This window comes from Nerophis ophidion, linkage group LG08 (genome assembly GCF_033978795.1).
Source record: "Nerophis ophidion isolate RoL-2023_Sa linkage group LG08, RoL_Noph_v1.0, whole genome shotgun sequence".
In the NCBI taxonomy this organism is placed as follows: domain Eukaryota; kingdom Metazoa; phylum Chordata; class Actinopteri; order Syngnathiformes; family Syngnathidae; genus Nerophis; species Nerophis ophidion.
Genome location: NC_084618.1, coordinates 64,962,889 through 64,990,099, shown reverse-complemented (window position 1 = coordinate 64,990,099; position 27,211 = coordinate 64,962,889). Strand labels below are relative to the sequence as shown.

General features: G+C 40.5%; 1 protein-coding gene across 6 annotated transcripts; it reads left to right on the top strand.

Moving 5' to 3' along the window:
• Positions 1–408: 408 nt before the first annotated feature.
• Positions 409–27,211, top strand: brsk1a (BR serine/threonine kinase 1a). Of its 6 annotated transcripts, none has more exons than XM_061909373.1 (19): positions 409–2,382; positions 2,457–2,551; positions 3,538–3,623; positions 5,520–5,660; positions 10,190–10,306; positions 10,404–10,437; positions 10,543–10,611; positions 10,697–10,843; positions 12,639–12,670; positions 12,779–12,943; positions 13,632–13,729; positions 16,681–16,828; positions 16,912–16,972; positions 17,538–18,165; positions 18,365–18,413; positions 18,489–18,612; positions 18,868–19,121; positions 22,538–22,627; positions 25,121–25,261. In XM_061909373.1, exons 1-18 carry the CDS (start codon positions 2,298–2,300, stop codon positions 22,599–22,601), a joined length of 2,397 nt encoding a protein of 798 aa, XP_061765357.1. In that variant the 5' UTR covers positions 409–2,297; the 3' UTR covers positions 22,602–22,627; positions 25,121–25,261. The 6 variants fall into 6 exon arrangements, with proteins under 6 accessions (XP_061765357.1, XP_061765356.1, XP_061765355.1 ...); XM_061909372.1 differs by having other exon boundaries at positions 410–2,382; positions 25,109–25,254; XM_061909371.1 differs by having other exon boundaries at positions 412–2,382; positions 18,911–19,121; positions 25,121–27,211.

Sequence of the window (27,211 nt, the reverse complement as noted above, 5' to 3'; positions counted from 1 at the left end):
TCTGTGTGGAGTTTGCATGTCCTCTCCTGTGACTGTGTGGGTTCCCTCCGGGTACTCCGGCTTCCTCCCACTTCCAAAGACATGCACCTGAGGATAGGTTGATTGGCAACACTAAATTGGCCCGAGTGTGTGAATATGAGTGTGAATCAATCAATCAATCAATCAATCAATCAATCAATGATTATTTATATAGCCCTAAATCACTAGTGTCTCAAAGGGCTGCACAAACCACAACACAAACTACAGCGACATCCTCGGTAGGCCCACATAAGGGCAAGGAAAACTCACCCAGTGGGAGGTCGCTGACAATGATGACTATGAGAAACCTTGGAGAGGACCGCATATGTAGGCAACCCCCCCCCCCCCCCCCCTTCCCCCTCTAGGGAACCGAAAGCAATGGATGTCGAGCGGGTCTAACATGATACTGTGAAAGTTCAATCCATAGTGGATCCAACACAACCGTGGGAGTCCAGTCCAAAGTGGATCCAACACAGTAGCGAGAGTCGGCCCTGCGATGAGGTGGCGACTTGTCCACCTGCCTGATTGTAGCTGAGATAGGCACCAGCGCCCCCCGCGACCCCAAAGGGAATAAGCGCTAGAAAATGGATGGACGGATGTTTGTAAATGGGGAAGCACGGTGGTATAGGGGTTAGTGCGTCTGCCTCACAATACGAAGGTCCTGAGTTGTCCTATAGTTCAATCCCGGGCTCGTAATCTTTCTTTGTGGAGTTTGCATGTTCTCCCCGTGACTGCGTGGGTTCTCTCCGGGTACTCCGGCTTCCTCCCACTTCCAAAGACATGCACCTGAGGATAGGTTGATTAGTGTGTGAATGTGAGTGTGAATGTTGTCTGTCTATCTGTGTTGACACTGCGATGAGGTTGCGACTTGTCCAGGGTGTACACCGCCTTCTGCCCGATTGTAGCTGAGATAGGCACCAGCGCCCCCCCATGACCCCAAAGGGAATAAGCGGTAGAAAAATAGATGGATGGACGGATGTTTGTAAATGGGGAAGCACGGTGGTATAGGGGTTAGTGTGTCTGCCTCACAATACGAAGGTCCTGAGTTGTCCTATAGTTCAATCCCGGGCTCGGAATCTTTCTGTGTGGAGTTTGCATGTTCTCCCCGTGACTGCGTGGGTTCCCTCCGGGTACTCCGGCTTCCTCCCACTTCCAAAGACATGCACCTGGGGATAGGTTGATTAGTGTGTGAATGTGAGTGTCTGTCCATGACCCCAAAGGGAATAAGCGGTAGGAAAATAGATGGATGGATGGATGTTTGTAAAATAATGACTTGCGGTGACGCGTTTTGAGCAGATGCGCAGTATATCCGTCTCCCATTGGCCACTTGCGAGGCCTGTTTATGGCTCGGATGCAGGAGGGAGGAGGGGCGGGGCTTGGGAGGAGGCGAGGCGCAAGGATGGAGAAGGACCCGGATGCTGATGCGAGTGATGCGAAGGAAGGAAGAGAGGCGAGAAATCATCGATTTACGACAAGAAACGCCAGGGGAGTGTGATACAACAGGGCCTATACAGCTCATCCACTCTCAGTTGCAGCGAAAGTGGTCGATAAATCGCGTGGGGATATCGCGGCGTGCACCTGTGCGGAGAAGATGCTGTGATATCGGCGGCGGGCTATACTCTCAGGGATGTAGAGTCGAGCGCTCGGGGGGGAGCAGACTGGGAGGGCAGGAGGACTTTACACGACGCCGGAATGCGTTTTTTTCGCCACCTTTTGAGGGAATGAGGCGTCCGTGTCCCGACAAGTGTAGCCGTTTCTCGGTGGCGCACAATTTGAGGCGGTGTCGCTTCTTCTGACAGGCGGCCGCTGGGTCAGGGCGCCGAAGCTAAAGCTAGCCTCGCTGCTGTGTGGGAGAGCGGCGGCGAGGCTACACTAACTCGCGTGTTGTTGCACTTGGAAGGAGACAAACAAAATAGGCCTGACAGCGAAATAAATAGTCACCAGTGCTTCATTGTTTGCTTTGATGGTTCAATGTGATACTTCTGAATGCGTCTTTTAACAGCCGTCATATAGCTACCTAACTAGATGCTAGTTATGCAAATAAGCTAATGCTTCAACTCATTAGTTTGCCATGTTTACGTTTATTCCTCTGTCGTGTCCGCCTGTCCGCTTCAAGCCAGCACTACCGAGCTGTTAATCAGCACTCTCCACAAGCGCAGGTCGTCAGGGTTTAAATGGAGATTATAGACTTTCCTCCATATCTCCAGATATGACAATAACACCCGGATAAGCTCTCAATAATTGCAATAATAGTGTAAGTGTGCCTCAAGCAGAGCAGTATGAGTAAGGAGCTGTCCCTGAGTCAGTCCGCTCAATATGTTGGGCCCTATCGACTGGAAAAAACCCTGGGAAAGGGGCAGACAGGTGAGTGGACGGTGATGGCATGGTCAGGCTGCATTTTAACACAAGATAACCGGTCTTTTTTTGTCGTCTTTTAGGACTGGTCAAGCTGGGAATCCACTGCATCACGGCTCAGAAGGTCGCCATTAAAATAGTCAACCGGGAGAAGCTGTCCGAGTCGGTTTTGATGAAGGTAAAGTTTGAGACTCACTCAGTGAAAATACTACTTCAACTAGGGCTGGGCGATATTGCCTTTTTTTAATATCGCAATATTTTTAGGCCATATCGCGATGTACGGTATATATTACGATATTTTGCCTTGGCCTTGAATGAAAATTTGATGCATATAATTACAGCAGTATGATGATTATATGTGTATACATTAAAACATTGTTCTTCATACTGCATTCATATATGCTACTTTTAAACTTTCATGCAGAGAAGGAAATCACAACTAAGTCAATTGACCAAAACTGTATTTATTAAAGTTATTAAGCAATGGCACAAACATTCAAGTCTTTTCCAAAACATTAAGTGCAAGATTGTCAGAGACATTTTAAGTGTCAAATAAAAATGAGCTGCGTATTAGGAAATCATATAGTATTCGTCCTTCACTATGTGGTAGGGTACTACAGTTATGAATTTCTCTTCGATCTCTAGCGAAGTGACTTTTCAAATGATGCTACATATTAGCAGTAATGCTTCTTTTTATAGCAACGCTTTTTCCCCACACTTGACAAATTACGGTTGTCTGTTTGACATATCCCCACTTGAAGCTGAACCACCGCCAGACGATGGAAACCCTGCTGTTTCTATTGGGAATTAAGTCTTCCTTCATTGTTACCAGATCAGCACCTTCTTTCTCTCGTACGGCTACGTTAGCAGCTAACGTAGCCCAGTATGCTACCTCTCTGCTCTGCAAGGGTGTATACGTATGTGACGTATGACGTGACAGTTTGTGACGTATGTAAGAATTTGCGCCTGCTTGTCTGTGAGAAGGAAAGAGTGAAAAGAGCCTGAAGTGTACGCCCGCAGCTAAAAGCAACTACGTGAGAACGTATACTCGAACATTACGATATTGTCATTTTCTATATCGCACAGAGACAAACCCGCGATTTATCGTATATATCGATATATTGCCCAGTCCTAACTTCAACATTATTCTCTTTCTGCCAACAGGTCGAGAGGGAGATCGCCATCCTGAAACTGATTGAGCATCCGCACGTGTTAAAGTTGCACGATGTATACGAGAATAACAAGTACCTGTGAGTTCACTTCTACAGTATTCACACAATCCAATCCAATCCAGTTTATTTGTACAGCACATTTAAACAACAAAAATGTTTCCAAAGTGCTGCACAACAATATTAAGAACAATATTCAAATGTGATCTTATCCTTTCTATGGTCATGAGCTTTGGGTCATGACCACATGGATGAGATCACGGGTACAAGCGGCCGAAATGAGTTTCCTCCGCCGTTTGGCGGGGTTCTCCCTTAGAGATAGGATGAGAAGCTCTGTCATCCGGGAGGAACTCAAAGTAAAGCCGCTGCTCCTCCACATCGAGGGGAGCCAGATGAGGTGGTTCGAGCATCTGGTCAAGATGCCACCCGAACACCTCCCTAGGGAGGTGTTTAGGGCACGTCCAACCGGTAGGAGGCCACAGGGAAGACCCAGGACACGTTGGGAAGACTATGTTTCCCGGCTGGCCTGGGAACGCCTCGGGATCCCCCGGGAAGAGCTGGATGAAGTAGCTGGGGAGAGGGAAGTCTGGGCTTCCCTGCTTAGGTTAGTGCCCCCGCGACCTGACCTCGGATAAGCGGAAGAAGATGTATGGATGGATGGATATTCAAATGTTTTCCTGGGCGCAACCAATGACTGAATAAAAACAACCAAAAAATAAATATAAAAATAAATATTATTAAAAATGACTTTAAAGGGTAAAACCAATTAAAACAATAAATAGAAATCCATCCATCGATTTTCTACCGCTTGTCCCTTTTGAGGTCGCCGGGGGTGCTGGAGCCTATCTCAGCTGCATTTGGGCGGAAGGCGGTGTACACCCTGGACAAGTTGCTACCTCATCGCAGGGCCAACAGATAGACAGACAACATTCACACTCACATTCACACACTCGGGCCAATTTAGTGTTGCCAATCAACCTATCCCCAGGTGCATGTCTTTGGAGGTGGGAGGAAGCCGGATTGCCATGAGGGAACCTACGCAGTTAAGGGGAGAAAATGCCAACTCCACACAGAAAGATCCCAAACCCTAGATTGAACTCCGGACTACTAAAGACCTTCGTATTGTGAGGCACATGCACTAACCCCACCGTGCTGCCCTAAATAGAAATCAAAATTTAAAAACACAGAGGACCACACAACGCACGTAGTGTAAAAAGCCAGAGAATAAAAAAGTGGGTCTTAAGACGAGACTTAAAACACTCTGTGGGAGCAGTTAGAGCATGGAGGGGCAGAGTGTTGCAGAGCGTAGGGCAGACCACAGAGAAGGCCCTGACTCCCCTGGTTTTAAGTCTCGTCTTGGGCACCATAAGCTGGAGCTGTCTCTCAGACCTCGGAGCGCGCGCAGGGGTATAAATTTGGATGAGGTCCGAGATATAATGAGGTGCCAGTCCATGCAAAGCTTTAAAAGCAAAAAGCAAGATTTTAAAATCAATTATAAAATGAACAGGGAGCCAGTGCAAAGTATCAAGAATTGGGGTTATATGCTCACGTTGTGTTAAAATGTATGCTGCCGCGTTCTGGACTAACTGTAACGGGGAGAGAGCTTTTTGGCTAATGCCAGCATAAAGTGCATTGCAGTAGTCCAGGCGACTTGAAATAAAAGCATGCAGGACTTGTATAAAAAGGTTAAAAAATAAAAATGGTTTTACCTTTGCTAGAGACAAAGATGATAAAAAACACCACCCACATGCTGTTTTCTATTCACACAGCTGCACAACATAATGAGTAAAGTTAGTCAATACTCCCTTATGACTGGCATATTCCAAAAGTATTGGTTTTAACAACAGTGTCTTGGTCATAGTCTGAACTACATACAACTGAGAGCTATATTTACTATTTTATTAACATTTATTTACTATTCATTGCCAAAAAGTGTTTGTTAAATTTAAAAAAAAAATCTTCTGTCAATGCCTGCAGGTACCTGGTATTGGAACATGTGTCAGGAGGGGAGCTGTTTGACTACCTGGTAAAAAAAGGCAGACTGACGCCCAAAGAAGCCAGAAAGTTCTTCAGGCAGATCATCTCCGCTCTGGACTTCTGCCACAGTCACTCCATTTGGTTGGTTCTTGCATTACAAGTGCTTTTGCTCCGTAATTTTTAGTCATTTGTACAGATGGTCACTTAGACCGAATATGTAATTTAAATAAAAAAAAAAAACAGAGAAAAACAGGTGGTAGGACATCTGATACGGCCTTGGAGAATTCTTAACCACAACACACACTGCTTACAGACATCGCATTTGTGAAGCTGAAGTTAAAAAAAAAAAATGCAGGTCAAAGCATTTCGGACATGCTAAACTTTCAGAACTGACCTGTCAAGGATTTGAAAAAAGAATTAGAGAACATGAGTGAGGAGTTTGACAGTGATATATATATATATATATATATTAAAAAAAAAAATATATATATGTATGTATGTATGTATGTATGTATATATATATATATATATATATATATATATATACATACATACATACATACACATATATATATATATATATATATATATATATATATATATATATATATATATATATATATATATATATATATATATATACATATATATATATAGTTGACTTAATTTTTAAGTATAATATATTTTTGGCTGGGAAATAATCAAATGATTTATAGAAATTGTTTATTATTTTGTTGTTTGTCCATATGTGCCCTGCGATTGGATAGCCACCAGCCTTGGTTGTGTCTTGCCGGAAATCCGCTGGGATAGGCTCCAGCATACCTGTGACCCTCAATGAGGGTAAGCGGTATAGAAAAGGAATATATGTATTTTTATTATTATAATGTATTTAAAAACAAAAACAAAAACACAGAAATATGTAGATTTAAAGGCCCTCAACCCAACCCCAAACTAACCAGACGATTTCTGCAGTTTAATAAATAAATGCCCCCAACAGTGCATCTGGAACAGGGGTCGGGAACCTTTTTGGCTGAGAGAGCCATACAAGCCAAATATTTAAAAAAGTATTTCCGTGAGAGCCATATAATATATTTTTTAAAGACTGAATACAACTAAATGCGTGCATTTTTAAGTAAGACCAACATTTTCAGAGTATAATAAGTCTCTTCTTCTGTTTATAATAACAATGTTATATTGAAGCTAACCAAAAATAAATGAAATACTTCTTACCATTAATGCGACTTCTTGAACAGGTGCGGTAGATACCGGATGGATGGATTAAAATGCATGAGAATGTTTTATATTTTGAACGTTATTTTTAACACTGTGAATACCAGCAAAATTATTCATTACTTACCGTGTTAAGCAATGTCAGCTAAGATTTATCTGAGAGCCAGGTGCAGTCATCAAAAGATCCACATCTGGCTCTAGAGCAGTGGTTCTTAACCTTGTTGGAGGTACCGAACCCCACCAGTTTCATATGTGCCTTCACCGAACCCTTCTTTAGTGAAAACAAAAATGTATTTTTTTTTTTTCAAATTCAAGACAAAGTTATGTTTTTTTTACTGGTGTACAAAACGAACCGTGCATGAACATCACCTTGTTCAACGAACAACACCAACACAGTGCATGAACTCCCAACAATTTACACACCTGCAAATCAGATGGAAAATTAGAGGGAAAATTGTTCGTGGGTATACATAGGGAGAAGTTTTTATTTACACGATGAGTTGGGTGTGTATTGACCTCAGCGGCGAACCCCTAGGGTTCGATCGAACCCAGGTTAAGGACCACTGCTAGAGCCATAGGTTCCCTACCCCTGATCTGGAAGGTATTCAGAGCGCTTCACTTTTTGCACATTTTGTTATGTTATTCCAAAATGCAATACATTAATGTTTGTCTTCAAAATTTCACACACAACACCCAATAATGACAATGTGAAAACTTTAGTGTTTGAGATTTTTGTAAATTAATAAAAAAACAAAACAAAAAAACCCATAGAAATCTCATGTACATAAGTACTCACAGCCTTTACCATTAGGTTCAAAAGCAAGCTCATGTACATCTTCTTTCAACTGATCATCCTTGAGATGTTCCTATAGCTTAATTGGAGTCCACCTGTGGTAAATTCAGTTGTTTGGACATGATTTGGACTTGATTTGGAAAGACACATATATAATGTCTATATGTAAGGTCACCAACTTTACAGTGCATGGTATAGCACAAACTAAGCATGAAGTTGAAAACATCTTCATTAGACCTCTGAGACAGGGTTGATTGAAGGCACACATCTGGGTAAATGTACAAGAAAATATCTTCTACCTTTAAGGTCCCAATGAGCACAGTGTCCTCCATCATCCGGAAATGAAAGAAGTTTGGAACCACCGGGACTCTTCCGAGAGCTGGCCGGCCGTCTATAATGAGCAATAGGAGAAGACGGGCTTGAGTTAGGAAGGTGACCATGAATTGAATTACATGGACCCCGACTTAAACAAGTTGAAAAACTTATTTGGGTGTTACCATTTAGTGGTAAGTTGTACGGAATATGTACTTTACTGTGCAATCTACTAATAAAAGTTTGAATCAATCAATCAATCAATTAATCAATCAATCAATCAATCAATCAATCAATCAATCAATCAAATCCCAATGGTCACATTGTGAGAGGTACAGCATTCCTCTGGGAAGAAAAGAAAACCTTCCAGGAGGACAACCATCTCTGCAGCAATCCACAAATTACGCCTGTATGGTAGAGTAGGCAGATGAAAGCCATTCCTTAGTAAAAAAGCACATAGTAGCCCATCTGGAGTTTGCCAACACGCACCTATAAGACTCTCAGACCATGATGAACAAAATTCTCTGGTCTGATGAGACAATGATTTAACTATTTTGCATGAATGCCAGGTGTCATGTTTGGAGAAAAGCAGGCACTGCTCATCCCCAGGCCAATACCATGCCTACAGTGAAGCATGGTGGTGGCAGCATCGAGCTGTGGGGATGTTTTTCAGCAGCAGGAACAAGGAGACTAGTCAGAACAGAGGGAAATAAGAATGCAGCAATGTACAGAGACATTCTGGATGAAAACCTGCTCCAGAGTGCTCTTGAACTCAGACTGGGGCAACGATTCATCTTTCAGCAGAACAACGAACCTAAGCGCAAAGCCATGGTATCAAAAGAAAGGCTTATAGACAACTCTGGAAAACTCTGGAACTGTCCTTGAGTGGCCCAGCCTGAGACCAGACTTGAATCAGATTACACGTCTCTGGAGGGATCTGAAAATCGCTGTGCAGCGACGCTTCCTATACAATATGATGGAGCTTGAGAAGTGCTGCAAAAAGGAGTAAGTAAATCTCCCCAGAGATTGGTGTGTCAAGCTTGAGTCTGCAATTTCTGTCAGAGGTGCATCAACAAAATATTGAGCAAAGGCTGTGTATAGTTATGTGAATGTGATTTATTGCTTTATTATTGTAATACATTGGCAAAAAGATCTTAAAAACTGTTTCACATTGTCATTATGGGGAATTCTGTGTGGAATTTTGAGAACAAAAATTAATTTATTCCATTTTTGAATAAGGCTGTGACATTAAAAAAATGTGAAGAAAAAAGTGAAGCGCTGTAAATACTTTCCAAATGCACTGTATTACATACTTACAGAATAAATAAAAAAAAAAAAAAAAGAGCTGTTCCCCCTTAACAAATGTTTTAGACCACCACACAAATGAGGGTTTATGCCACAGGTTACACATAAATAAACATTTGTAATGACCTAAATCATTATACAGTCGCTTCTTGCCGCAGCCCGCTTCAAATTTAGTGGCTTTACCACATTGCTGTTTTTTTAAAGCACATTTTTCAACATGTTTGGCGTAAATTTTGCATTTTCAAGCATAAAAAAGTGACTAAATGAACTAAAAATATAAATTCTACAGTAGTATTGGCCATGAGAGGAGACCAAACCAATCATACCGCACTGTTCAGTACTGTGTTCATCACTATATTGGTTAAAAGAGTGTAAAGTTGACTAAAGGCTGTTAGTCAAATATCCAACGGGCTCTAATGATGTTGAACAAATATTTAGAAGGTTGTAAACTGTTTTTTTGATGGAAATTAGTTTATCGCGGTCATGTACACAGCAGCGATTAACGAGCAGCGACTGTACTACATAGAAACTTTAAGTTAAATTATATATAAAATTATACATTTAATGCTAAAATATAACCCTAAATGAACATCATTAGTGAATACTACAAAGATCATTATACTATGTATCCATCCATCCATTTTTTACCGCTTATTCCCTCCTGTGGTCGCGGGGGGTGCTGGCGCCCATCTCAGCTAATATCTATAAGCCCTTTAACCTAAATTATATATTTAGTGCTGAAATATAATTGTTCTTGTATATTAACTTTTTTTTAAAGCAAAAGATAGTAAAGTATATAATTATTGATTATGGCATCAACAATCAAATTATAGTAATTTACTTGCATTTCTAAACAACATTTGTTTAAGTGGTTGAATGTTATGCTTGATTATTTAGGAAGATCTTTGACCTGGCGTAGGTTGTGTAACACATTTTCTAAGGACAGTTTTTGAGTACATCATCTAGTAATAATTCCTAAAAGGGCGACGTTTCTTTAAACTGTACAGTCATTATTTATGCACTGATGCAGCCACAGAGACCTGAAGCCTGAGAACCTGCTGCTGGATGAGAAGAACAACATCCGTATCGCTGACTTTGGCATGGCATCCCTCCAGGTGGGAGACAGTCTGTTGGAGACTAGCTGCGGGTGAGTGCAGTCAGAAAAAATATGCTGCGAAAAAAACCCAGACATCAAATTTTTTGGAATGCACATGAAATAATGCAAACAATCTTCTTTACCTCAGATCACCACATTACGCTTGCCCTGAAGTCATACGGGTAAGTGATATTTTTCAGTGCCAAAAACACATTTCCTGTTATGTGCCAAATAGCATCTGCTTTTATATAAATGTTATGGCTCGTATGGGATTCTGTCTTTGCTAGGGAGAGAAGTATGATGGTAGGAGAGCAGATGTATGGAGCTGTGGTGTCATTCTTTTTGCTCTGCTGGTGGTAAGTCTTTTTGTGGCCATAAAAGTCTGGAGTTCAGTTTTTTCCCATTTATTGACCACCCTTTTGTGCTCTCCACCCTTGCCAGGGCGCCTTGCCATTCGACCATGACAATTTACGGCAGCTCTTGGAGAAAGTAAAGAGCGGCGTGTTCCACATGCCGCACTTCATACCCCCGGACTGCCAGTCCCTCCTCAAGGGCATGATTGAGGTCAACCCTGAAAAGCGACTAACGGTATGTGACTATGGGTAATACCCACATCCACATATCCACTCTATGGACACACCTTTTAATAGCAATATTGAAAAAGTGTTCTTGGTTTTATAGTCATGTATTGGACAAAATGTGGCATTTCCTGTTAGAATTTAGACGGTTTAAAAGTGGTTGTATAATAAGCTTGTTAATAAGCTGTGTTTATGTACACCTTTCTCCTCCGAAGAAGCGCTATTGTGCACTTATCCACTTTTTACATATACCGTCCACTGTAACTGCCCTTATCGTAGTAGATGCCATATATCAGTATAAAAACATTAGAGGGTGTGACAGGAGGACATAAAAGACAGTTATAGTAAGTATAGACGGGTAGCACCACACTCTTGGCTCCATACATGGGTTCTCCTGATAGGCCCTCCATCCCACCCTAAACCCAATGTCGCCGCCCCATACACACACATTTTATATGTTAACATGCACTATAAAACTACATATTGCACGGATTTTGTTGAAAACCTCTTTTTAAAACTCATTTAAAGCCTTGAGTAAGGATTTTGACTTTTCAAAGGTGGAAAAAACATATCTACATAAACTCCTCTAAGTAATTTAGTTTAGTTTTTTTTAGCAAAAAATATGAAATCCATACAAAGTTACCAGAATAATAATTTAAATAATAATATAACCAGTCATTATTAACTGAAATGTGTATGTATAAATATAGAAATTTACCTTTACTTCTGTAAACAATGTAAAGCAGAGATTGTCTGATTCACATGATTATTATCAGTGGCTAGTACAAATCATACGAATACACAATGATGTCAGTAGTGCATCTCTTGGAGGTTAAGTCTCCAACTATCTTTAAAAAATAGTGACATCTCATTTTATAACTTTAATTCATGGCCTTTGAATGCACAACAATTATGTGCAATGAGATGCAAATGTGAAACTTAAAACAAAATAAATAGATCTAAGGATCTGACCAATCTAACACTAGATGTGACTATTTGAGAAACAAATAGAAATCCAACAGAAACAAATCAATCAATCAATCAATATTAGTTATATTATTATTTAAATAGGTTTCATGTATTTTTACCTTTCTTCAATCACTTTATCCTTGTCCCAAAATTATGGTGCTACGTGTGACTGCTTAAGGGTGAGCTTTGATAACGATATGATGTCTGTGTTGAGTGAAGTGTTCCATGCTAGGTTTGCTGCTATTCAAGGAGAATTAAACATTTTGCATTTTTGATAGGGAGGTGTAAGTAGTTATACATTCTCTCTTTCGATTGAAGCAAAGTTATTATTAAAATTTCATGGCTATATTTATTTTATATTAACATATATGACGCCAAAGGGAATAACCGGTAGAAAATGGATTGATGGATGGATATATACGAAGTAGTTTCACATCCCCATTTGCCCCTCCACTTTGACATCCCTGGCTATGTGAGCTAAAGTGCTAGCATAACACTAACATTTTAACAGCGACTTCATGCTAGTTTAGCCTATATTTTGACTATAATCAAAATCATCAAACTTACAGTTCCCACTTATGCAGGATAGTTGGAAGATTTCCAGACTTTATTTCAAGATGGAAGCAAAGCCTTTCCTTAGCAAGCTCATCTGCTTAGCAGTGGGTCAGATGCCGTATCATGCCCATGAAGTGACATCATTAAAAATAAGATTTTTTAGAACGACTAGGGGCGAGTAGGGACACAACAAGAATATAGAAACAAAAGTGAAAAAGATTCAACTGTGTGCTACCCCTATAAAAAATAATATTACCATTCTCCTCTTGTCTGTCTTACAGCTTGAGACTATTCAGAAACATGCTTGGTATCTGTGAGTATACAGTCATTTTTCTGTGAAGTACTATTTTTAAGTGATGCTACATCATATTCAGTCACATTCATTATACTCATGACACGCATGTGTGTGTGTGTGTCCCAGGGGTGGTCGTAATGAGCCTTGTCCTGAGCAGCCTCCTCCCAGAAGAGTGTGTGTGAGGCGAATCTTATCCCTGACTGAGCTGGACCCAGATGTGCTTGACAGCATGCACTCGCTGGGCTGTTTCAGAGACAGGGTCAAGCTCACGCGGGATTTGCAATGTGAAGAGTAAGCCACCCCTTAATTCTTTTTCACAATCCCAAATATGACAAATGGGTTACTTAAAGGCCAGTTGTACCTCAAATGAAATTGAGTATAATTTTAGGATGTTTTTGGCGCCATCTGGTTTTTATTAGGCCTGTTCCAAACTGCTAAGATAATTTTTTTTTACAAAGGAATTTAGCCAAGGCTTTAACTCATGTTTTATAATTAATTCCATTTCAAGGTGCGCTCTTTACAAGTGCCTGCTATCTTTCCAAATTGTGGTTTTCATTTGGACTCATGTTCTATAGGATTGAGGATGTTTATAGATGAAGAAAATCATGTTGATAGAGCTGCTCAAGCCGGCACAAAAAATGCTTACTAGTAAGCGTACTAACCTAACAGCTAATAAAAAGAAGCTGACGACTTGAATAGAAACAACGGAGGCCCGTTTGAACTCAGGCAGCCATTCCACAAAAAATGTAAATAAAAAAGGAAAGCTGTTCTTTAAAATTTGTTTCAAAAAAATCAAATTAGTCAGGTTCTTCCTTTTGAAAACATAAATAATTTTGTATTGGGTTATTGTTAAAGGTATTGACTGATTGTTTTTAGAAGAGACCAGATGGTCAAATTTTAAGCAAAACTTTTCACTTTTCTTGTACAGCGCTGAACTCCTTAACGACTGTGTCTTATTTGTTGTGTTTGTTCCTTTCAGAGAAAACCAAGAGAAGATGATTTATTACCTACTACTTGACAGGAAAGAGCGCTACCCCAGCTATGAGGACGAGGACTTGCCTCCACGCAATGATGCTGGTCAGTCTCTAGGAGGCAGTATAGCTTTACTTCTAAAGGGAAGCTGAAGCTGAAGATACTTTTAGCTTTTTCCACAGTTCTTTAAAGGGATGCTGTTAACCTCAAGCAGCTGTTTCACTTCCAAAGGATGCTAACCTTTGAAAGTGTTTTAAGCATTATATCGCACTCTCTTCTGGCTTTAAGCACATTAACTACGCCCCAAGTACTTCACGCACATATATTAGTTAAAGTGTTTTATCAGCTAAAAGTGATTTGACAAAGTTTAGCTATTAACATTGTCTATCATTGAATGTACAGTCTATTGCAGGGGTCAGCAACGCGGTGCCCGCGGGCACCAGGTAGCCTGTAAGGACCAGATGAGTCGCCCGCTGGCCTGTTCTAAAAATAGCTCAAATAGCAGGACTTACCAGTGAGCTGCCACTATTTTTTTAATTTGATTTATTTACTAGCAAGCTGGTCTCGCTTTGCTCGACATTTTTAATTCTAAGAGAGACAAAACTCAAATAGAATTTGAAAATCTAAGAAAATATTTTAAGGACTTGGTCTTCACTTGTTTAAATAAATGCATTTTTTTTTTTACTTTGCTTCTTATAACTTTCAGAAAGACAATTTTAGAGAAAAAATACAACCTTAAAAATGATTTTAGGATTTTTAAACACATATGCCTTTTTACCTTTCAAATTCCTTCCTCTTCTTTCCTAACAATTTAAATCAATGTTCAAGTATTTTTTTTTTTATTATAAAGAATAATAAATACATTTTAATTTAATTATTCATTCAAGCTTCTGTTTTTTCGACGAAGAATATTTGTGAAATATTTCTTCAAACTTATTATGATTAAACTTCAAAAAAAATATTCTGGCAAATCTAGAAAATCTTTAGAATCAAATTTAAATCTTATTTCAAAGTCTTTTGAATGTATTTTAAAATGTTTGTTCTGGAAAATCTAGAAGAAATAATGATTTGTCTTTGTTAGAAACATAGCTTGGTCCAATTTGTGCAGATTGGATTTTAACCTATTTAAAACATGTGATCAAAATTCTAAAATTAATCTTAACCAGGAAAAATTACTAATGGTGTTCCATAAATTATATTTTTTTCAAAAAGATTCGAATTAGCTAGTATTTGTCTTCTTTTTTTCGGTGGAATTTTGAATTTTAAAGAGTCGAAATTGAAGATAAACTATGTTTCAAAATTAAATTTTCTTTTTTTTCCTGTTTTCTCCTCTTTTAAACCGTTCAATTATGTGTTTTTTTTCATCATTTATTCTCTACAAAAAAAACCTTCCGTAAAAGGAAAAAAAATGTACAGTGGAATGACAGACAGAAATACTCATTTATATATATATATATATATATATATATATATATATATATGTGTCTTGATTGGATTATCCAGAGAATAGTGCTCGATACCGTGGTAGAGCGCAATATGTAGGTGTGGGAAAAAAATCACAAGACTACTTCATCTCTACAGATCTGTTTCATGAGGGGTTCCCTCAATCATCTGATGATTGAGGGAACCCCTCATGAAACAGATCTGTAGAGATGAAGTAGTCTTGTGATTTTTTTCCCACACCTACATATATATATATATATATATATATATATATATATATATATATTTATTTAAGGTAAATTGAGCAAATTGGCTATTTCTGGCGATTTATTTAAGTGTGTATCAAACTGGTAGCCCTTCGCATTAATCAGTACCCAAGAAGTAGCTCTTGGTTTCAAAAAGGTTCGTGATCCCTGGTCTATTGCAACAAAAGCATGACTGCAAATTGTTAGTTGCTTGTTGCGTGTGGGTTTGTTATCTGACTGCCCTTAGTGACAAACAATTTATTATATTGAGATAATAATATTAAAAATATGGAAAATTTAAAAAATATGTATGTTCTGTTAAACCACAATTGTTAACATAAGCCAGCTGGTGGTGTTCTTGTTTTTTTTTGGTTTGAATAATATAACTCTGACCAAAATACAAATAGCAACTATACAGAATGATTAGTAGTCCTTTTAATTCACTCATTGAAGCTTTTTATTAGCAGATTGTGAGGGAAGAGAATACATTATTTGATGATGTAAAGTTTACTCTGTACATTACATGTTCTGTACAATTGACCACTAAATGTTAACACCTGAATAACTTTTGCAACTTGTTTAAGTCGGGGTACTCGGTAATCCATTCATGGTACAAATATATCCATCCATTTCCTACCGCTTGTCTCTTTCGGTGCTGGAGCCTATCTCAGCTGCATTCGGGCGTTAGGCGGGGTACACTATCAGCATAATACAGTCATCATGCAAAATAATGTTTAAAACAGAGTCACTATAGGCATCATAATAATGTAGAAATGTAGGTCCCGACTTTTTGTGTATATTTACTGCAAGCCGTGAATGGTAGAAGCTCAGAGAGCATGAGAAAACATATACAATTATTTACAATCCGAGGGTGGGATGTGGAGGGTTTGGATGGTTTTAGGTAAAATTTTAAACCGCTTGAAGGTGCTCTTTCAGCGCAGTTTTGAAGGAGGACAGGGATGCACTTTCTGTTACACCTTTTGGGAGTGAATTCCATATTGAAGTGGCATTAAAGGAGTATGAGTTAAGACCCTTGTTAGATTGGAATCTGGGTTTGATGTGATTTGTGAAACTCCCCCGAGTGTTGTGGTTATGGCGGTCAAGTAGTTTGACATGTACATCAGTATCAGGGAGGTGTAGCAAATTTTGTATACGAGGTTCAATGCAAGTTGTTTAACTCTGTCCTCCATGCTGAGCAAGACCACTTTGGTGAAGTGGGTAGGAGTGAGGTGAGATCTGTAGTGGAAGTTTGAGAAGTAGCCTGACTATCTTATTTTGGGATGTTTGTAGTCTTGATTTAAGGATGTCTGCTCGAGGATGTCCATATAAATGTATGCAAATTCGGGATTTTTACTGGTTACTGTGCAGATCCTCCTAGAAAGCGCGTTGACTCTCCCATGCTGACGCGACATGGACGCTGCCGTCCAGAGAGGAAGAGCCTGGAGGTGCTGAGTGTCACTGAACAGGGGTCTCCCACGCCTCCACGCAGGGCCCTGGACACGGCACACAGTCAGAGGTACAGTACATCCAACTTATGTTCTGTGTGGAATACAACATTATGTACATTTTAATGAATGAGCTGTTTTGATGCACCTTCAGGTCTCGCTCAGTGAGTGGAGCTTCCACTGGTCTCTCCTCCAGCCCACTCAGTAGTCCCAGGGTAAGACTCAGCTGTTGCTGCTCTACTTGCTGGCAATGGCTGAACAAAATGCCAAAGTCTATTATTAACATTGTTATCTCCCTGATGTAAAGTTTCTAAGAGATACTTTGTACAAGAATACTTTGAAAATGATTACATTGCACATGTTTTGTTAAAACCACACCTAACGTCCAGAAACATCCCATGTATCAATCTCCTCTAATTATTTTTGAACATTATCACAAATCAAGCTCCTCAGGTTAAACCTCATTCGGCAGGTTTGTGTGACATTTTCACTTTTTTACTCTGCTCATGTCACTTCTCTTCCATACCTTGCATGAACAGCTAATGTATGCGTGTATTTAGGAAAGTAATTGAATCATTGCACCTGTCTCTACCACAACTGTCACTGTATGATATCAATGTTTTGTCACGGTTAGACTTTCATTGGACACTTTCACAACTCACAAGATGCAGTCTTCTGTCATGAAGCATGATATTCATTTCCATCCTTCTTTCTCCATGTTCCATCCCCTCTCTTTCTTGTTTTCCATTTGCCCCAAACCCCACAAAACCCACTCCCCAGTCCTATCAAAGCCCCATCTTCACTTTCAGCCAATCAGATGTCATCTCTGCTGCCGTTACTCCCCAAACAAAGGAGCCCAAACAGGGAAGCGTCACGACACCTCGCACAACACGGGCCCTCGAAAAGCCCAAAGCTCCCCCCCATCCAAAGACCCAGACCCTGCCCACCAAGGGACCCACCGAACGGCCTCACCTCCAGCCAATCAAATCCCTGCCTCGACACAACCCATCCTCCCGCTCCCCATCCCCTTCTCCGCTTCTCTCACCCATTCCCCGTTTCTTCTTCCCTTCGTCATCTGTCCTTAAGTCCGTGACTAAGACCTTGTACCCAAACTCTGCCCACTCTGTGCCACAGGTCACTCCCCAGGGCTCTCCGTTGCCCACGCCTTTGGGCACCCCTGTCCACCACCCTCACCACCCTTCCTCCACCCCACCCTCCTCCTCCTCGTCCTCATCCTCCTCGCGGGCAGAGGGAGGGGGCGGGGTGGGCTCTCTTTCGCTGACCCCGCCCTCCAGCCCAGGAGGTAGCGGGATAGCGGCAAGCAGCTCCGCCCATTGGAGAACTCGCCTGAATTCTTTTAAGAACAACTTGCTGGGTTCTCCTCGGTTCCATCGCCGCAAACTGCAAGGTGAACAGCCTTGTATATCCTCTTGAGAACCAGCATCCTCTGCAGCTGACATTACGTTTCCTTTGTCGTTTACAAATTCATGAAACATTTGTAATGCAAAACAGAAATGTCCACTGCAGAGGATACTGGTTCTCAAGTGTACCAATTCTATCTATATTATATGCAGAATTGCACATGTAATTAAACATGTCTATTTTAGTTCCAACATCAGAAGACATGTCCAGTTTAACACCAGAATCCAGCCCTGAGTAAGTCACCTAAATGTTAAAATGTCCAAATTCCTGCTCTCCTCTTGTTTATTTCTGCTACCTGTGCCCTAATAGGTTGGCTAAGAAGTCATGGTTTGGCAACTTCATTGGCCTGGAAAAAGAGGAGCAGATCTTTGTGGTGATCAGAGACAAACCTCTGAGTTCTGTCAAAGCCGACATTGTCCACGCTTTCCTGTCTGTAAGTATTTATTGTGCTGTCACATATCACTATGCTCACTAGCTTGGCCTTATTCACATTCACTCTCTTGACCTATGCGCTTCATCTCAGTTTTTATATCTGTGTCCTCTTTTTTTCAGTCTTGCTCACAAGTTGCATGTTGATGAATCACTTTGCTTTCGCCCACGGCTCACTCTTTCTCTCCTCTCCTCACCCTCACCCTTTGTCTCCCTTTTACACTCACGTCGGCCCTCCGTACTTCTCCCGCCTCGTAAGTCTGTCGGTCTCTCGGCTTCTTCTCTGTCTCCCCACCACACAGATCCCGTCGCTCAGCCACAGCGTCATCTCCCAGACAAGCTTCAGAGCCGAATACAAGTCCTCCGGCGGCCCTTCCGTCTTCCAGAAGCCCGTCAAGTTTCAGGTGGATATTGCCTTCTCCGAGGGCGAGAGAGAGCGGGACCGGGAGAGGGCCGAGAGGGAGGGCAGGAGAGAGACGGGAATCTACAGCGTGACGTTCACCCTCATATCAGGTAAGTTAAGAGAATGTATATCAAAATACAATAGTAAGAGACAGAGAAAGAGAGTCCACCCGTTTCTGTCTCAGGCCAACACAGAGATGCTAAGGCATGCTTTTATTTCCTGTCGCTTAGACTATTGTAATGGTCTCTAGTCTTTCCAGAACAAATATTAGAATTCTACAATTATTACAAAACGCAGGTGCACGTGCTGATGAGGACCAGAGGGCGGGAGTACATTAAACCAATTTCAAAGTTGCTGCATTGGCTCCATGTCCTCTTCAGGGTCGGCATTAAAGTTCTATTATAAGTCTTTAAATGTCTCAAAGGCCTTGCGCCTTCTTATCTATGCTTTTACTGTATCAACCCTGATGGATCTTGAGGTCTTCTGGACACAAACTTTTAACTTTACCAAATACCAGAACAAAGACTCAAATTGAGGCGGCATAAAGCCACTATGCCCCCCACCTGTGGATCCGCCTGCAGAGCCTGTTGATATTTTTTTATTAAAAGGTTAAAGCTACACCTATTTAATCAGGCTTTTTACTGATCATTTCAAACCCTCCTAAAATGTTGTATGTTTATTTATGTTCTGTTATTTCCTATTCTATTTATTGACGATTGTAGCTGAGATAGGCGCCAGCGCCCCCCGCGACCCCGAAAGGGAATAAGCGGTAGAAAATGGATAGATGGATGGATTCTCTCTATTTTATGTTTTATTCATGTATTTATGTATTATTTATATTACATTTATTAATATACTTCATAATGTTTTGTAATATATTTTGGATGGTGTTCATTTTAGTTATTGCCTAGTGTGGATGCTCCAAAGATGCTGTTTGTTATTGTTAATAGTGTTGTGTTTGTGGGTTTTCTTCTGTCTTTTATTGATTTTATTTTTATTTATTTTATGTTAAGCACTTTGTGTTGCCACTTACACATATACACACACGTAAGTAGTAAAACCTTAAAGTCACATCTTAAGTGCACAGGGAGCCAGTGCAAGTGAGCCAGTACAGGCGTAATGTGATCAAACTTTCTTGTTCTTGTCAAAAGTCTAGCAACCGCATTTTGTACCAACTGTAATCTTTTAATGCTAGACATGGGGAGACCCGAAAATAATACGTTACAGTAATCGAGACGAGACGTAACAAACGCATGGATAATGATCTCGGCGTCTTTAGTGGACAAAATGGAGCGAATTTTAGCGATATTACGGAGATGAAAGAAGGCCGTTTTAGTAACGCTTTTAATGCGTGACTCAAAGGAGAGAGTTGGGTCGAAGATAATACCCAGATTTTTTTACCGAGTCACCTTGTTTTATTATTTGGTTGTCAAATGTTAAAGTTGTATTATTAAATAGAGGTTGGTGTCTAGCAGGACCGATAATCAGCATTTTCGTTTTTTTGGCGTTAAGTTGCAAAAAATTAGCGGACATCCATTGTTTAATTTCATTAAGACACGCTTCCAACTGACTACAGTCCGGCGTGTTGGTCAGCCTTAGGGGCATGTAGAGTTGGGTGTCATCAGCATAACAGTGAAAGCTAATACCGTATTTGCGTATGATGTCACCCAGCGGCAGCATGTAAATGCTGAAGTGTGCAGGGCCAAGGACCGAACCCTGGGGAACTCCATACGTTACCTTAACATAGTCCGAGGTCATACTGTTATGGGAGACGCACTGCACCGTCAGTAAGATAAGAGTTAAACCAAGACAGGGCGAAGTCTGACATACCAATTCATGTTTTGATACGCTCTAATAAAATATTATGATCGACGGTATCGAAAGCAGCGCTAAGATCGAGGAGCAGCAACATAGATGACGCATCAGAATCCATCGTTAGCAATAGATCATTAGTCATTTTTGCGAGGGCTGTCTCAGTAGAGTGATTTGCCCTGAAACCGGATTGAAAGGTTTCACATAGATTGTTAAACGCTAAGTGTTCATTTAGCTGCTCTGCAACAATTTTTTCGAGGATTTTCGAAATAAAGGGAAGGTGAGACACCGGTCGGTAGTTTACCATGAGGTCAGGATCGAGGTTAGGTCTTTTAAGGAGAGGATGAATAACCGCTTTTTTGAATGCTAGGGGAACAGTGCCCGAGGAAAGTGATAGGTTTATAATATTTAGCACTGATGGACCTAATAATACAAAAAGCTCCTTGATAAGTTTCCCAGGAAGTGTGTCAAGTAAACATGTTGTTTGTTTTATTCCATTTACACGTTGTAACAATTCTTCTAATGTTATTTCATCAAAACGAGAGAAACTATTTTTGATATTTGTAGTATCCGCCGTATATGCAGTCGTATCTGTGTTAATATTATACACCCCCACTACCCCGCCCCTCCGTGCTTCAGTTGAGGTAGGCAGGGGGGGGGCAGGGTTTGGTGGTAGTGGGGGTGTATAATGTAGCCCGGAAGAGTTAGGATGCATGGGATTCTCGGTATTTGTTCTGTTGTGTTTATGTTGTGTTACAGTGCGGATGTTCTCCCAAAATGTGTTAGTCATTTTTGTTTGGTGTGGTTTCACAGTGTGGCGCATATTAGTAAGTGTGGTAAAGTTGTTTATATCTCAACCCTCAGTTTAACCTGTATGGCTGTTAAACAAGTATGCCTTGCAGTCGCTTAGGTGTGTCTGCAGAAGCCTCATACAACATATGAATGGGCTGGTAAGCTGTTTGTTACGGTTGTAGAGGGCGCTAAACGCATTGTCATCATAACACACCCTTATTATTGTTGTTAGAGTAAAAACCAGCAGACAGTTGAAAGAATAGTTGCTCTGAAATTCAGTAGTCTCCCAGAAAAATTGAGATGGTTGGAATGTGATGTTGTCAAGCGGCATTCAAATAAAACTCGCGGGCCGCGCTAACATTAAATTTTCATATTAAGGTGCAGGCCGTGTGTCTGAGACCCCTGGTTGATACATAGCACAAAGCAAAAAAAGACTTTGTACGCTGTGTTATTTCATTTTAAATTTCAAAAGAGTCTTGTGGCTCCCATAGTTTTCTTTATTTTGTGAAACTGGTCAAAATGGCTCTTTGAGTGGTAAAGGTTGCCGACCCCTGGTCTAAACCCAAGGATGCAGAGCAATGTGCAGGAAAGAAGTATGGTTACTTTGGGAAAACAGAGGTAGTGCAAAACAAACTAGCACAGCATGAAAATGCACAGAAGACCAATACTTGTCAAGGTACAAAGCGCAATGATCCAGCTCTGGTGAGACTAAATAGGCTCGAGCACCAGGACAGGAAATTATACAAAACACAGGAAAATTGTGAACAAAGTCAAAACTGTCATATGGGATCATGACAGCATTGTTTTCCTCATTAAACTTCACCATAAACTTCAACTTTATGCTTTATGCTCTGGAAATGCAGTAATAATGTTTGGTACAATAACCACTGCTGTTAATTAACATTTTCATGTGCATCTTTAGGTCCAAGTCGCAGGTTCAGACGAGTGGTGGAAACAATCCAAGCCCAACTTCTCAGCTCCCATGATCAACCCCTGGTGCAAGCCCTATCTGGTGAGATTGTGCATGCATCATGGCAAATCATGTAGCTCATGAAATATATACACATGCATCTTTTAAAAGTTTATTTATGTAGTACCTTAATGTAAAATAATAAAACTATGTGCAATGTAACTACATTTAAAGTATCAGGAGTATGAAACACATTCTATTACAACATTGATTCTGTTGCTGCTGTATTGTACAATATCGATGATAAATTACCTTTTGATTAAAAATTTTATGCCACTCTCCAATTATTGCCTGCTTCCACATTGTACCCTAGCTATAAAAATACAATTTATCACAATTAATAAAAAGCAGTTTTTAAAATGATTCGCATGTATATTATAGGGCTCGAAAGGGCATGTGATTAGGCAATTAATTGTGAGGCAGCTGTAATCATTTTTGCTTGTCAAAACTTTTGTTTACATGACTGTACTGTACACCCAGTAATGTGAGCGACAGCAACAAACTGGATTAAAATGGATTGTACAAAATAAAAGATCAAGGGACTGTACCGAGACAAACTGTTGTACACTATTCCAAATGATCACTACATTGAGAGAGAAAAAAGGTAAAATTGGTGTAATTTATACATACGAGCACATCCAATGAACAAGAAATTTGAGTAAGCTGCCACCATTTTTGAAACCAAACATATCCATTTTTTGTCAACAGTCAGTTTTTATACCGGTGAAGAATTTCAGAATGCAGAGGCTGTAAAGGCTCTTTGTCTTCCGTTCAATTTGCCCCTAATCTGCGGCTGTCATCTCTTATGTGTCTCTTATGTTATTGAGTGAGGGTGCCCAGCCTCTATTGATATGCATGTTTGCCTGAAAAAATAAGCCATTATTACTTTTGAATACTTTGATCACTGTGCTGCTGTTCCAAAAATAATACTCACTCATTTTTGTGCTTACCCATGACTAAATGTAAACAGACGGTATGCTTTTTTCAAAAATACTGTACGTTGATTGGCAACACTAAAATTGTCCCAAGTGAATGGATGTGAGTGTGAATGTAGCCTGTCTATCTGTGTTGGCCCTGTGATGAGGTGGCGACTTGTCCAGGGTGTACCCCGCCTTTCGCCCGATAGCAGCTAAAATAGGCTCTACTGACCCCCAGCAACCAGATGGATGGATGTTGTTTGTAGCCTGCAGCTAGCTAGCCTTATAGCCTACTAAATGCTACGTGTGAAACACGATAAAACAGGCTTTGAATGCTGCGAACACACCAACATGTACAGTGGTACAGTGTTTCCCAGTTGGTGCTGCCCGGCACAGGTGGGTGGGTGTAAAGAATAGTGTAACTCAGGCTATTGCCATCACGTCTCCAAGAAGCCTACAATTTAGTTTTTTATCGCTCCATTTGCTGAATGGCGATGTATATCTTAAAACACAAAACAGTCCTACTTACCTGAGATACCAAGTATGTCATTATTATGACTTCAATATTTTGACTTAGTAATTAACCAAGTCAAAATAATGACTTAGTAAGTCAAAATAATGACAAAATAATGAATTACTATAAATGAATAAATAAATAAATGGGTTGTACTTGTATAGCGCTTTTCTACCTTCAAGGTACTCAAAGCGCTTTGACACTACGTCCACATATACCCATTCACACACACATTCACACACTGATGGAGGGAGCTGCCATGCAAGGCGCCAACCAGCACCCATCAGGAGCAAGGGTGAAGTGTCTTGCTCAGGACACAACAGACGTTACGAGGTTGGTTCTAGGTGGGATTTGAACCAGTGACCCCCGGGTTGCGCACGGCCACTCTTCCACTGCGCCACGCCGTCCCTAAGTCAACTTAAAAAGCTTTTGCAATAAGCGTTTGAAAAAAAGAGTTAAAAGTGGGGCTACATGGTGACATATGCTCAACTCATCATGCTTAATATACTACATAATTTGGGAAGCTTGTAGTTGATTTGTATTATGTAAATGTTATATTTTTAGGCTGCTACATTACTAATGATTAATGTAATTATAGCTGAAAAAAATAGTACAATAGCAATAGGAGAGACTATTCATCCCTGAAACACCATGGAGTTCACGTACGCTTTATGATGCAGTTACATTATTATATCAACTCTCAGAGATAGCTTCAGGAAACTCTTCATTTAACACAATGTCGTTTTTTGCTGCTTTAGCATACCTCAATCCATCCATTTTCTACCGCTTGTCCCTTTTTTGGGTGACGGGGGGAGCATTGAGCCTATCTCAGCTGCATTCGGGCGGAAGGCGCGGTACACCCTGGACAAGTCGCTACCTCATCACAGGGCCAACACAGATATACAAACAACAATCAACACAGAAAAAGGCTATAGATGTATAAAATGTGTTGACTTGTTTTCCAATCAACACAGAAAAAGGCTATAGATGTATAAAAGGTTTTGACTTGTTTTCCTAATCGGAGCTTCATATTGCCTCAAAATTAAGTATAGCATGTGTACATAAAAGTTACTTTTCTGTTCTCGTCTCCTGATCCTTTCCCAGATGAGAAGAACGGACGACCCCACAGGACCCCCACCCGCCAAAACTCGAGGCGCTCAGAGGGTGGGGGCGACAGGTGCGAGTGGGGCGACCGAACAGATGCCGCAGGCATTGGAGGCAGCGGGGGAGTTCTGCAGCGCAGAGGCTCAGCGAAAGAGAGAACCCGACTGCTGTCCACCAACGGAACTCAATCTCAACCGTAGGTTGCAAAGTGCAAGCACGCAGCAGGATGCCCAACCAATACTAAAACTCTTTTAACTTCATCTCCAAGCATTCATGCGAGCCACACACTTCTGCTATCCTTCCTTGGCTAGATAGATATTAACAAGGATTGAGCCTTTCCCCGTTGTGTTTTGTTTTGAGCAAAGGTTTTGATCCTTTGGATTACCTGGATTCTAACCCTTAAATGAAAAAGATGGGATCATCCTTTAATGGAAACATACTATGTGAATGAGTAGTGTGGTATCCATGGTAGATACAGCTTCCCAAAGTCCTAACTAGGATTTTGAAGCGCCAATGTGCATGCCAGTTAGCAAATCCGCCTGAAAAAGGAAGCTGATATGACCCGATAGGCTGGGCCACCATAGCATTGTACTACAGCATTTTATACCAAAAAGAATTAAGCGTGTTGTCTTGGCTCTCACTCCTAAAATGAACCTGTGTGTGTTCATGTCACTCTCAGGCAACATGCAACTACTAGTCCATACTAAAACATGCGGCTAATTAAACCTGCAGCGTTAGCATCCTTTGGCCTGCTCTCCGAGTGGGCTTGAGCTGATCTGCTCAGGAAGGCAGCGGCCGACACTGACTCAAAGAAAACCAACCAAGTAAGCTAAGTAAGTGAATGTGAAAAATATATTTTTATTTAGTTATTTATTTCCTTTGAGGACATGCAGCGAGAGCAGCAAAGACAGACATGCGTCCGTGCTGGAAAGATGAAACAGACTGGGTATTATTTTCTTTCTTGCTATTTCTACTCAGAGACAAGATGAACTAATGCATTTTCCATTTTTGCATTGGACTCCTGTTGCTCTGAAGAATTTTTTTTAAATTTCAACAGAAATATGAACTTACTCTATGGAGAGAGAAAAAAACACTATGTGTGAATATTTCCATGAACCTCATCAGAGCTGTTTGTCTCACATTGAAAGAGAAAGACATTCCTGGCCTCTCTCGTCAAGCTTTCCTCCTTACCGAGTATTCCCATGAAGGACACACAACAGGATATTCATCTATACACTTTCTCACATTCCTGCTTGAACTGGACTTTGGAACGAGGAGAAGCGAGCAAAGCCTTTCAGAACACAGCGTTTATAGTCATCACGGCGACTCATATGGTCATGTAGTATTCCTCAAGTACTCTAATAGACTAGCTGATACTCATCACCAGTCTTCCATACAGCACAATATGCAACAGATGTCCAGGATGTTGTCCAATGAGTGCTAATTTAGGTTGTTTTGTTTACATATTTATTCACGTATACAGCCATCTATTTATTAATTTATTTGCAAAGATATGCCAACAAAACATTTTTCCATAAATGTTTTTCTAGCACTTTTTTTTTAATGTCTAAGACACTGATAGCAGTATGGAGGGATTTTTTTGTTCATGTCATTCACCATGTTTATCTCTGGGAGATTGGTGGATGATGGCTGAGTAACAATAAGCTGCTGCAGATTGAACTTTTAGGTCTAAACAGAGGAACGCTACTGAAACTCTAAAAGGCTTCACCTCTTGCTTTTTCCGCCTCGTCCTTTTGAGCAATGTGTCCCCCCTCACATGTTGTGTAGCACTTCATCACTCACTTTATGATTGCTCACCATCATCATCGTTCATCTTCTCTCACACACACGACACCTTCACTGTCACTGACCCAAATGTGGCCAAGATTGTAAACTATTCTCCATCCATAAGGGACAGTAGAATAAGGTGTTTAAAAAAATGTCTGTATCATAATTTAAGTATAAAAGTGCACTATTATAACTATTGCCTGTGATTTAAAAATAAAAAATAAGTTCTGATTGAATTGATGGTTAAAATAAAGAGAGTCACCCTATTGTTATGGTTACAATAATAAATCCTAAATCCATGTG

Bases quoted from the DNA above. Each gene is read 5' to 3' on its own strand.
- brsk1a (XM_061909370.1), top strand. From the start codon at position 2,298: ATGAGTAAGGAGCTGTCCCTGAGTCAGTCCGCTCAATATGTTGGGCCC. The intron at 12,944-13,631 runs GTAAGCCACCCC...TGTTCCTTTCAG, and splicing joins CGGGATTTGCAATGTGAAGA to AGAAAACCAAGAGAAGATGA. The intron at 16,973-17,537 runs GTAAGACTCAGC...CCCACTCCCCAG, and splicing joins GCCCACTCAGTAGTCCCAGG to TCCTATCAAAGCCCCATCTT.